This window comes from Coturnix japonica, chromosome Z, assembly GCF_001577835.2.
Source record: "Coturnix japonica isolate 7356 chromosome Z, Coturnix japonica 2.1, whole genome shotgun sequence".
Taxonomy (NCBI): domain Eukaryota; kingdom Metazoa; phylum Chordata; class Aves; order Galliformes; family Phasianidae; genus Coturnix; species Coturnix japonica.
In genome coordinates, this window is record NC_029547.1 from 48,130,068 (window position 1) to 48,143,488 (window position 13,421).

The window sequence follows — 13,421 nt, forward strand, 5'->3', positions numbered from 1 at the left end:
GACACAGGGCTCAAGTATGCTTGAAAAAAGTGAGCCAGGGAAAAGAATGAGAGGTCTTTTTCTCTCTAAGGTACTACACATTCCTGTTCTATTTCATCAAATGCAGCCCACTACTGCATTCATCCTACTGGATGCTATCTGTCTGGTATTCTGCATGCTACCAGTACAAGTTTCAGAATTAAGGAACATTTGAAGATTCAAGTGTGATAACTAAAACTATGTTGCACTCTTCAAATAGCTGTGTAATCTTTGAAGAAATTTGTATATCTAAGCAGCTGCTGGCTTGCAAGCAGCTAGCTGCTCTTCTCACCCACCTTATTCTCATGGCTTTTCTCAAACATACTCTGTTCTTCTCTGTTTGATTCTTTGAAAACAAAACTCAAATTATGTTTAAGGGAACCCTACTTGCTAGTGCAAGAATGGAAAGAGATTTGCAGCAGTCAGGGCTGAAAAGGTGCTTCCTCATAAAAGCAAAGCCTCATGTGAAAACATTGCAACGGACAGAATCTAATTGCATAAATGAAGACAGTGACATAGTGAAAGCACAGCATTCAAACAAACAACAACAACAAAAACCCCACACAAAACCAAACAAAAAAATCCTCCAAAAACATCACTATGGTTCACTTGGTTGTTCTGAGCAAGGTAGACATTTTCAGCTTTGTTAGCCAACCTGAGCAATTTTAAACTTCTGCTTCAGAGATCCCAGGGCTAGCACTGTTGCAGAGATTTCATCAGATGCCAACTGGTGTTTGTGCACATTATACAGCAAAAATGACAAGAAGTCACTCAATTTGATGACACAGAGAAGGTGTATCAAGTTGTAGTTTCACCAGTAAAGTACCTTGTTTGAACTTAGTTACATTGGAAAAAAGAATAAGCTTTAGTTCAGACTGTCTTTAATGTGACATAAAGGTGACATGAGGTGAGCCCATGCCAACTTCATGGAGTTGAACAGGGTCAAGAGCAAGGTTGCACCCGGATCGGGACAATTCCAAGAATAAATACAGGCAGGGCAGAGAATGGCTTGAGAGCAGCCCTGATGAGAAGGATTTGGAAGTGTTGGTTGATGAAAGACTCAACATGAGCAGGCAATAAGTGCTTGTAGCCCAAAAGGCCAACTGTATCATGGGTTGTCTCAAGAGAAGTGTGACCAGCAGGGAGAGGGAGGTGATTCTGACTCTCTGCTCTACTCTTGTGAGAACCCACCTGGAGTACTGCATCCAGTTCTAGGGCAGAAGGACATGGAGCTGTTGGTGCAAGTCCAGAGGAGGGCCACAAAGATGATTAGAAGGCTGGAGCACCTCCACTAGAGGACAGGGAGAGAGAGCTGGGGCTCTTGAGCCTGGAGAGGAAAAGGCTCCAGGAGGATGTTACAGTTGCTTTCAGGTACCTGAAGGGGGTCTACAGGAAAGCTGGGGAGGGACATTTTATAATTGCAGGTATCAACAGTATGAGTGGAAATGGCTTTAAACTGGAACAAGGTAGATTTAGACTAGATATTAGGAGGAAATTCTTTACTGTGAGGGTGATGAGACACTAGAACATGTTGCCCAGAGAGGCTGTAAATGCCCCCTCCCTGGAAGCATTCAAGGCCAGGCTGGATGGGTCTTTGAGCAACCTGGTATATTGGGCGGTGTCCTACAGCAGCAGGATTGGAACAAGATGAAATTAAAGGTCCCTTCCAAACCAAATTCTGATTCTGTGATACCATTGATAGCAAGGGAGTAGGAGACCCTACAGCTGGCCAGAACTGTCAGACATCGTACTAGGCTAAGTGTTAAACCTGCTCGCTTACTTCCTCAGCACTGTCATATACCACAATATTCTGGCTCTAACTACCCCAAACTCAACATGATTCTTCTGAAAGTTGCATTAAAAAGTCGGGTTTCCTGACTTACTCTGAAACAGTATGATCAGAATAGATTACTCATCAGAGGCTTGACACTGAAAGGCTTAACTTTGCCAAAATAAAGATGAGGCAGCTAGAAAAAGAAACTAGATCAATTGATAGCCTGGATCTGACCCAAGGACTTCTAAATTTTATGTCTCATATTGATCAATCCCAGGTATTTCTCAAGTAATTTTCAGCATAATGCAGGTTGTCTGCCTGCTAGATCATCTCATGTTGATCCGTGATAGAGATTAGATGAATACCCAAATGCAGTATCTAATATATCCTTTACATCCCTTCCAGAATTTTTATCATAATTAATTATTACCTGTCTAGGTGCCTTGTAACTAATGCAAGTTGTTAATGCTTCTTTGAATTTAATTAAATTTTTGGCTTTGAAATCTTCCCATGGCAGTGGATTCCAGTTTAATTACATGTTGCGAAACTGCCAACTCCAATTTCTACTAGTTCTTATGTTTTCAAGCAGAAGTTCCTATGCCTGCATGTCCAGATTAATCCTTTTTATTTTTTCCATCATCTCTTATTTCTCCTATTTACAACAGACAGATGCAAAAGTACTGACTCACAGATACAGTATTTTGATTCCTTCACACAAAAAAAAACCCAAACAAAAAAAGAGGCTGCTTTAACTCAGCCCAAACAATGCATAGTTCTGTAAATCTCTGCAGTTTATGCCCTTTTCCTACAACCCAGCCAATTCCTGAGCAGTTGCAACCTGCATGGACAACTGCATAGTAAAGGGCTAATTTCTCTCTTACTGAACATAATCACTGGATAATACTTATTCTTGCTGAGGAAAAGTGCTTGAATCTTAATGTAGTGATGATAGAAAAATTCAAACAGTAATTTTTTGGTTTCCACACTCTGGTATTTTATTTACTTACCTATTTATTTTTTAAGCATAACGAAATGTCTGTAAGCAAATTCTGATGAAAAGTCCTTCTTTTGGTGTGAATACCCTCCTGTTGCGAGATTTGCTCAGCTGGTCTCAATGGAGCCAGAACAACTTGCTTAGTTGGGGAGACATAGCCTACAACATTTTGTCTCCTCTGAGCCTCACAAAATACAGGTGACACCTAATTCTCTCCATCATCATTGGCTTTTCTACTCTGCTCTAGATAGAATTTAAAAATCTTTAGTTTACCCCAGCTTGATTCTGAGAATGCCCACACTGGAATCATTGTATAATAAATGCTTTACTAAAATTAATTCAGATCACACTGCTGAAGTGTTTGCATTTAAACCAACTCCAGAATACCTACAAAATGCACATGTGGAATAACATACATGAAATTCATTTAAAAAAAAAAAAAGAAAGAAAAGAAAAGAGGAAGAAAAGAAAGGGAAAAGGGAAGGGAATGAAAGAGAAGCGAAGGGAATGAATGGGAATGGAGGGGAATGAAAGGGAAGGGAACGGAAGAGCTGTAACTATTGGAAGTGCTTTTATTTTTAAATCCATTTTTTGGAGGTAGTAATTAAAAACAAAACACAAAAAGATGCAACCCTGCATGCTTCACAGCTTTAACTCCTTGTAAGTATTTAAGTCCTGCATTTCTGAATCCAAAGAGTGTTCTTCCCATGTCCTCCAGCTTAAGACACATACTTACTGCAGCAGTATAAACAATGCTGAGACTTCATTGACCTGTCAGTCTCCCACTGGCAGTTGGATGTGTTTTTATCTAATCGTAGAATCATAGAATGGCTTGAATTGGGAGGGACATTAAAAGATCATCCAGTTCCAGCCCTCTGCCATGGTCAGGATTGCCATCTCTAGATTACAGTGCCTAGGTCCCCATCCGACCTGACTTGAATACCTAGTACCTCTAGGGATAGGGCACCCAGAGCTTCCTTCCCTGAGTAGCTGATGACAGTGCCTCACTGCCTTCTGAACAAATAATTTCTTTTTAACATCTAAGCCAAATTTCCACTCTTCTGGTTTAAAGCCATTCCCCCTTTTCCTATCACTATCAGACCATGTAAAATCACTCTTTCTCCTTTTCACAAGGTTTCATTAAGTCCTGGAAGGCCAAAATGAGGTCTCCCCAGCATCTTCTCTTCTCCAGGCTGAACAAGACCAGCTCCCTCAGACTTTCATCATAAGAAAAGTGCCCCAGCTCTCTGATAATCTTTGTGGCCCTCTTCTGGATCCACTTCAACAGCTCCACAGCTTTCTAGTACTAGGATTGCCAGGCCTGGACACATTACTGCAGATGGGGCCTCAAGATGGAAGAGCAGGTGACAATCCGTTTCTTTGTTCTGCTGCCACCCCTCCTTTCATGCAGTCCAGAATTGGTTTTCTGGGATGCATGTGCACATTGCTGGCTGGTTTTTGTCTTCTTGCCCACCAGAACCTCCAGCTCTTCTCCAAAGGGCTGCTCTCAATGTGTTCTTCTCTCAGTCTGTAGGATTGCTTATACACAAATGCAGCACCTAGCACTTGGATTTGTTGAACTTCATTTGGTTCATGTGGGCCCACTTCTCAAGCTTTTCCAGCTCCCTTTGGACAGTATCCTTTTATCTGTAATACCAACTGCACCACTCAGCTTGGTGTCATCAACAAACTTTGCTGAGGGTGCACTTGATGCCACCAAGGCATCAGTCCCAAGGCAGACTCCTGGGGGACACCAATTGTGACCAGCCTCCGCTTGGATATAAGCCATTGACCACAACCCTCTGGCTATGAATATTCAACCAATTAATTACCCACCACAGAGTCCAGCTTTTAAATCCATAACTCTCAGTTTTAGAGATTAGTATTTGGTGTGGGACTGTATCAAAGGATTTGCAAATAACATCAGGTAGATTACATCAGTTGCTCTTTCTTTGTCCACCAATGCCATTCTTCCATTGTAGAAGGCCACCATGTTGGCCAGACATGATCTGTGTTTGATTAAGCCACACTGTCTGTCTCTGATCACATCTTGCATGTGCCATTACAGAACTTCCTGGAGGTTCTGCTTCAAGATCATAAAAGGGACAGATGTGAGGATCACCAGCCTATAGTTCTTCCTTTCCACTTTTTTTTTTTTTTTTTAAATTTTTTTTAATGGGAGTAATGTTTCCTTTTTCCAGTTCTGCTGACTTCATCTGACAGTCATGACTTTTCAAATAAACATAATGGAGAGTGCCTTGGCAGCAACATCAGCCAGTTCCTTCAAAACCCTGAGATGTATGTCATCCAGCCCCATATACTTGTACATATTCAATCTCATGAGGTAGTTTCTGACTTGCTCTGCTTTTACAGTGAAGACTGTTTTGCTCACCTGTCTCCCATGTAAAGGGATGTGAGAGACAAAGGAAGCCTGTATGCTGCTGAAGACTGAGGCAAAGATTTTGTTAAGTACCTTAGCTTTCTCCTTGCCTGTTGAAACCATTTCTCCCTTTTCATTTATCAGAAGGGGTACAATCTCCTTGGCATTTCCCTTCTAGCCAACGTAACAGTAAAATCCCTTGTTATTTTTCACATTCATTGCCAAGTTCAGTTCCACCTGTGCATTAGCTTTCGTGATCCCATTTTTGTGTGTCCAGACACCCCTGTATTCTTCCCAGGCACTCATCCCTGCTTCCACTCCCTATACTTTTCATTTTTACCCCTCACTTTGATCAGAGTATCCCTTCCTATCTGTGCTGGTTTTCTGCCTCCTCTGCCTCATTTCTTATGCTGGGGGATGGAGAGATCTTGTGCTCTCAGAAAGGCATCCTTAGAGAGCTGCCAGCTCTGTTCCATTCCTTTGGGTATCTGCTCCACTCCTTTCCAGGGGATCTCATCCAACAGTTCCTTAGATAAGATTTCACATTCCTCAATTCTGGGATCCTCACTTTGCTCTTTTCCAGGTCCATTATTCCTCAAGAACATCTGCCATCTCTATCATCGACTCTGACTACCCCCATGGTCAGAATAAAAGGCATTTTTGCTGTGGCATTTTAGTGTTGCAGATCTGAGGGCCATCATCCAGCACTGCATCCATCCATCAAGCATCACCTCAGAAAGAGGTCAGCAGCGTTATGCCCTCATTCTATTACAAATTCATCCCAAGTTTGTTCACTTTGGGCTTATAAAAAATCAACATGCATTAGGATTCTGTAAACACAAGCAAGCAATGTCCAGCCACCTAAGTTTCCTAAGAACCTCGCACAGTAAGAAAGTTGGACTCCATGTTGGTAGCTGTTGTGCAAATCTTGACATCAGAGTCTGTGCCAGTGACACTTCTGCAGCGGCTTCCATTAAATGAAACAAAACCAATCTTTTTAAATCAGAAGCTGTAATGGAATGAGATGCTTCCATGGAAGGCACTGCACAGTTATTTCTTGTTAATGCTAAAATCGTGTGCAGGAAACTCCAATGGAAAATTTTGCACTCCATTTCTGTTGTGATAGACCTGATTAAAATGCTGACAAAATGAAGGCATCACAGTCAGAGGACAGAATGTTTAAGGGGTCTAACTCTTGTAATAACAAATCAGCTTGCAATAGCACTGTTGGTAATGTAGATTCACTTACTAAATTTTCGCTGTGAACTGTGCCAACAGAATTAATGATCACTGGCATACAGCAGAAAAGAATTCTGGCATGTCTCAGCAAGTCACCTAGTTTTTTTTTAATGAATAACCACTACAAAAACCCACACTAGTCATGTCATAGACAGCAAGAAGAAACATATAAACTATAGTATAATTGTTAAACTTGCTTATACTTATCCCCAGACCTACCAAAATCCATCTCAGCCACCCAACCAGCCTCAGTAAATTCTGAACAAGTAGCCTCAAACTGAAAAATACAACAGTGAAGAAATCCAAAGTGCAGCACAATTGCACAGCATTTTCTGTTGCTGTTTTAGATTTGAATATGAACTAATGTGCCATAAAATCAGTTTGTTTTTCACATCTGAGTCCATTGGTCTGTCTGCTGTTTTATCTTCCCACAGACCCTCTGTCAGGTAATAGTTAATAGATCAGTACGCAGAGCAGGAATTTATAATCTCTCAGTTTAGATTCCCATCACTCTAAGAAAGAAAGATTAAGAAAAATACATTCAGAAGATATAAGCTAGTGTCCATCAAAACCTAATGGGACTGTGGTGTTTGAAAACACAAAATAAAAGAGTAGTGGATGTGATATCACAGAAACACATGCAACAATACCTTCTTCCCACTGAAAGAGCCTAAGACTTTATCACAGTATTGCATCAGAGTCACTGGCCTTAAGCTCTTGGAGAATATCTACCACTTTTCTAAATACTGTGCAAACTTATTGGAATGACAACTGCAGGATCTGACATGCTCAGTTTAGCTACACAATAGAAGCAATGCTGTCAGAATGAGCAGCCTCCAGCTCTGATCCCCACCACCTGTATGGAAGAACAGTACGTCTACTTGCCCTTGAGAGAAGGGAAGGGGAAGGAATGAGGAGGGGAGCTGGACAAGTAGAGAACTGAAGAGTAGGTGGGCTAATAAGAAGACACAATATTTTATAACATCCGAATTAAAAGAAGATAAGTATTTTGGAAAGTTTTAAGTTCCCCAAAAGTGAATAACAGCTCATCCTTTTCCAAACCATGACTTTGCTTATATCTGAAGCTGTTGCTACTTCCTACTGCTAACTAGAGCTTGGCAAAATGTAAGCCCCATGTGTTACACTTCAGATGCACTCACTGACCGTGAAGTACATCTGCATCAGCCTAAAATTCCCAAGTGCTCTGCCTGACATCTTTGGGATATACGCTTGATTTTAAAATCCACCTGGCACAAATGCTGGTCCAGATACCTCAACTACATGCTGTAATTTTACAGTGAGTTGTGCTGCTCATCTCAAGGCCCACATCCACATGTTTACTAACACAGAACTGTTCATGGGGTTAAGGGTACAGCTGCTTAAACATCTGGTTTGATGCACTGCTCAAGATATCAACAGTCCCGACCAATAGTTTACAGAGGTAATTGTCAGACTGCACAAACTGTGGGACTTAAACAAACCATCAGAAAGCAGAAAGGGAAAAAAACATGGTATGACTCACTCAAGCATATGAGGCAAAGTATGGCAAGAAACAACCAATTCTTTGCTTAACAGTCACAAAGCAATGAGATATTAGTTTGTGCTGTACATTTTCCGTTGTTGATCATGCAGCACAAGATCAGATTTCAACACAGTTTATGATAAAATTACTACAGTTATATTTATAGATTGCTAGCAAACTTTAAAAAAATATGGTTGAATAAATTCACAACAGTCTGTATTTTCAAAGCAGTGTTTAGCAGATACATGGAGAATGTTAGAACTGTGCTGAAGACAAAACAACTAGAAAACACAGGGACAATCCCCATCACTGTACAGTAGTTTGCAGCAGCTCTATCCAACCTTTACATGAAAGTATGAGCTAATGTAAACTATAAAGATCCAGTGGGTCAGTTTTGAACAAATGACAGATAAGGTCTTCTCACTCAGTCCAGAACAGCAGGTATCATTGGTCCTGTTGACTTTGAAAAGGGGGTGGAGTGTGTGCAGAAACAGAGACAGATGGGTCATCTAAAACCCAGATCACTGTGACATTCCCAGCCCTCCAGACTGCTTTTCTGTAAGTCCAGAAATACTGTCACTGGATCTTTTCTCTGCCACATCTTATCCCTTCTGCTGATGTCTCCATTTACCATCACCAACTTTCATCTCCTCCAGATCATCCACTCGCTCACTACTCCTTTAACACTCTAGCTCTTTCCTCAGCTATCAGTTTTGTGATGTCAGACTAAATATCTCTGGTCCCAGGGAATCAAAGAGGAAAATACATGACAGGAGCACAGAGGAGCAGGTGTCATTTTTTGTTTGTTTCATGTTATTGACTTTATTTTCCCTGTCTACATCCTTGCCCTCCAGATCTTTCACCAAACCTCCCTCAGACACTCTCTACTAGTTTTATGCCCTTCATGCATTGCAGCAGTGATGGAGGTGAGGCCACACAGTGCAAAGCAGAGGGGGCAGCCCCTCCCTTCACCTGGTGGCAGCACTGGGCCTGCTGTGTCACAGAGTATGGTTGGTCCTTTGAGCTTCAGGGCACACTGCTGCCTCATGTCCTGCTTGTTGTCAGACAGAACCCCATTACCCCTTTCTGGGGAGCTAATCTGCAGCAACTCATCTCCCACACTGTACATAGATCCAGAGCTGCTCCACCCCAGGTGCAGAACCCAGCACTTGCTCATATTCATGCAGATAATGACCATCCTTGAATATGTCCAGATCTTGGTGAAAGGGCTCTCTACACTCAAGGAAGTCAACACTCCTCCCAGCTTAGCATCATTCATGAATTTACTCAGTATATCTTGCAGATCTTTATTGTAGTAATTGATGAAAGCATTAAACAGAACTGGTTTGAAAACAAAGTCCTGCAGAACCCTACTAGTGGCAACTAGGGCAAATCTCAGACCACAGTCTTCCCTTGCCCAACACAGCTTTGTCCTATTCATTATGGGACATTCAGGTCACATTGCTGTATGGGGTTTTTTATGTCCTGAGGCCACCTCCTTGATGACCACTCTAACTATGGGTTCCCTGACAACAGAACACTGAACACTGGTGATTTACTGACTTGCATCTTAGTGGCTGTTGTCTGGCACAAGAAGCAATTTAGACAGAGCTATTCAGATAGGAGGAAGATGGATCCCCTGCCAACAAAGACACTTAGGCTTCACGGTAGCAGAAGAGAACCTGAGACTATGGATGCTGATCCACTTGAAGGTGACATAGAGACCATGGAGGTGGTGGATCTACCTCCAGAGGAAGAACCAATGGAGGTGAATCCTTCTCCATCAGGTGCTTGCAGGGCAGGACATCGTGTCTGCCTGGCGACGCTGCTACCTCCATCGGCGGCGCACCAGGGGCTCTCCATTTCCATCTTGGCGTTGAAATGGCACCATCCGCCAGAGAGCCCCTGTGTCAGCTGCTTCTTCTTTATCACCCTTCCTTCCTCATCCCCCATCACTGCTTCCCCAAGACTGTTCAATTCTTCTTTCCCAAGCTCTGTGGAAAAGGGAAGTACTTGGACTAGGATCGGTGTTCTCTGAGCTGCTGTGCTGGTACAACAATACAAGTCCAACAGATAGCCCTGAACACTCTGCTGTCTCCAGGTGAGCCCTGAGAAAGAGGACAGTGCCTCAGTGGGAAGGGTCCTGGTCACATAGCAGCTTAGGGCAGGCTGTGGGCACTTTACTCAGTGCTTAGGTACAGAAGGCTGAGGAGTGTGTAGGGCAGCAGAGGTTCCCCTTCCTCACTCTGCAGGACAGCGCTGAGAGAAGGAAAGACCCCAGCAGTCCCTGGCAACTTGGAGGTTGGGGAGCAAGGGCACTGTTTCTTCACCACTCCCAACAGTGGCTGCAACTGCTTGCAAGGAGCTCCATCATGGCCTCCACCTGGCACAGAGCTGCAGCCTCTGTGGCTTCAGTGTCCTCTGCAACCACAGTAACTGATGTGGTTTCTCAAACAGAGCAACCCACCAACTCAGTGCCAGGGTTCCTGCACCTGCTGCTGCCTTCTGCGTCTGTCAGTCCTGTCCACTGAACCTCCTGGGACAGGCATTGCCAAAGCAGATGTTTACTCAGCACTATACACATTGGCCCCAAAATTTATTTGCATGACAACAGTGTGGAGGAGTACCAAAAAGAGTCATTTTCATACATACCTTGTACAGGTTTTCTTTTTGTTCTTTCCCAACAATTTCACCTCTCACAGCAAATTTAAATAAAACAATGCTGGATTTCCTACAGCAAAAGTTCTCCCTTCACAGCCAGGAACTGCCAGTGGATGCCAAATTTCAAGGAGCATCATCCTCTTAAATCCTTACAGAAAATAAGAGCAATGGACCAAAAAAGAGCACCTACAGACACAAACACAGCAGAGGCCCAAACCTCCCAAGCTTTCTGACTCCGATACAACTGCCATCACTGAGGTTTCCAAAGGCTTCACACACTCCTTGACACCTTTCATGTGCCATTCACTCCCGAAAGAGGCTAAAATACCCCACTACGATTCCAGCCAGACCAAAATTGCACAAATGCTCAAATTAAGGTCAGTTTGTCATTAACAGGTCTGCCAATCAACCCTTTTCATTACCCAAATCAGCAGCATGAATTATGAAAAGAAGGTATGTGAAGCAGTCGGGATAACATCTTACAGGGAAGATGAAAAGTAGAGTATGTATGAGTATAATTCCAGCGTCTTTAACTATTAGGACAGAAACCATGTAAAAAAAAGTATCATTATCTGTCCAGACTGTATTCCCAGAGCTTGCAATCACAGACGTACCTTTGTACCAAGGTCCAGCAAACTTTCCTTATCAATACCCGAAAGCACCCCAAATCACCAGGTTCATAAGCAGAACACATCATGACTGGCTAGCTAATGAGTGTTGGGATTGCAAACATTGGATAACATTGCGTGCACAGTTACTGAGGCAGTCTTATACCATGCAAGAACTCATTTTCCCTGTCAGATGCCCCAGGGAGCACCACAGAATTGAAGCAGTAGCAGTTAAATTACCTCAAACATACATGAAGGATATAATTTCCTGTCCTAAAGCAGACTGGTACTCCTGCAGTCATCTGAAACTAGCAGTCCTTACACACAGAACAAGAGCAGACAAGTGACAGTTCAATGGAGAGCCTTATTTATGCACAGCTTTAAGAGTATTCTTCTCCAGTCTGCTAAATGTCTTACACTTTCTTGGTGGCCAGTTTTCTCTGAGCAGCGTCCAGCTCCTGCTGCCTACTGTGTCAGCAAATCATACTAGCCCTCACATATCAGGCTCTCTCTGACTTTCAGGAGAAATTTACCCAATTTTTTTAGTGAGGTATTAAAAAATTGCAGACTGCTCCAACCAGATGGAGCTAAGGGACCTTCTCCACCCCTCCTCCCAATGCCCATTGCAGAGTTCTTGCACCTTCCACATGCACATAAAACATCTTTTCAAGGACTTCCTTGATTGCAAATTGACTCACTGTTGTAACTGCTGTTGACATCTGTCTGTGTTGGTGCCAGGCTGTACTGAATTGGACCTTCAGAGGTGGCCCTTCCTGACAGTAAGGGGAAGAAGAGAAGGGAGGAAGGGAAGGGGAAGAGAAAGGGGAGAGAAGGATATATTTAGATAAACTTACATAGCAGACCTGCAGTGTTGTTCTAACACCACTTCTGTGAATTCCTCCCCCCAACAACTTTCACACACTCCAATCACACACACAAATTCAGGTACCCCAATAGAAATGAGAGGTTAATTGCCTTGAGACCTTCCAGAGAGGTTCATTTAGCTTGTCTGGCAGCCCATGCAAGATACCTTGTTTGGAGGTCATTAAAGAGGATAGAGGACACATAAAATAGAAAACCTACAACATTTATGTACAGGACTTCACTGATCCCTACAGATCAGTCAGTCAGCCCATGTTAACATCTCAGCATGTCTTTCAGGACTGACACATGCAATAGGACCTGAATGTTAAACACGAGGAAATCAGCCTTGCTGTCCTGTTCATTAGCAGACATCAGACACAGCAGAAAAAGTATCTTGACAGCATTTCTCACTAGGAATTACTTACTTTGTTTTCACAGAAAGAAAAACAAATAAACAAACAAGCAAAAAATAACAGTCCAAATCCCCTCTGTTAATAAGGGTATGTTTGACTCAGGTCAGAAAAAGAAATGTATTTAAGCTATGTATCTCGTTAGTAGATTGCATTTGTGAATTTGCTATGCAGGGAATAGTTCCTGCCCACAGAAGGTCCAGAGATGTAGCCATCAAAATGCTCTGATGTGCCTCATTCCAGATATACTTCTCTGTGTGTGAGGTACCAGAGGTGGAGTGGCAGCCTCTTAGATTGAGAGCACTTGCGTACACCTGTTTTAACAGTCAAGGTCATGCTGACTACATTTCCAATCTATTTCTTTCTTCACATTTTGATCTCACTGCCTTCTCATCAGAGTTAGCTCATGTAATCTTGCATTACTTGCAGCCTTCTTGAAGGTCCCTGAGGTGTGTGTACTACACCATGTGCAATCCAGTGAATCTTAAGGGTTCCTGAGGCTTTCCGTGGAATACCTTCCATATTACTACGGAGAAAACAGAATCCGTAAGTACCATAAGTACATGTCTATGCTTACATCAAGAGATTTTACCAGCAAGGTAGAGATAAGCTTAGCATCTGTCCATCAATCCTAAATCTCTGCCTGACTATTAAGGCAAGAGTGAATGAGTCTATCTGTCTTTCTGTAAATAAGCACTGCCTTTATTAAGCTCTCAGTTCTCTTTAAACTCCCTCCTTGACTTATTCTCACAGAATTTATCTAGGCAATACATATACTTAAGACGAATGATAAAACAGCATTCACATTAGTTATAGCATTATTCTTAGATGTTATGTGGAATTAATTCTCCACTTGAGGAAGCTCTGAAATACACAGCTGAGCATTACACCATCTAGAAATGTGCATTATACTAATTGAAGAGCAGTTAATGCTAAGTTATTGCTGACAGC

General features: G+C 42.5%; 1 protein-coding gene across 5 annotated transcripts in view; it reads right to left on the reverse strand.

Annotated features, from left to right (window-relative positions):
• NRG1 (neuregulin 1) overlaps positions 1–11,964 on the reverse strand; it is a 290,747-nt gene extending 278,783 nt beyond the window's left edge. For all 5 annotated transcript variants that reach the window (XM_015849626.2, XM_015849625.2, XM_032441234.1 and 2 more), the window contains exon 1: positions 11,895–11,964. In XM_015849626.2, coding sequence (XP_015705112.1) covers position 11,895 — 1 coding nt within the window. In that variant the 5' untranslated portion in view covers positions 11,896–11,964. The remainder of the gene's footprint in view (positions 1–11,894) is intronic.
• Positions 11,965–13,421: the final 1,457 nt, after the last annotated feature.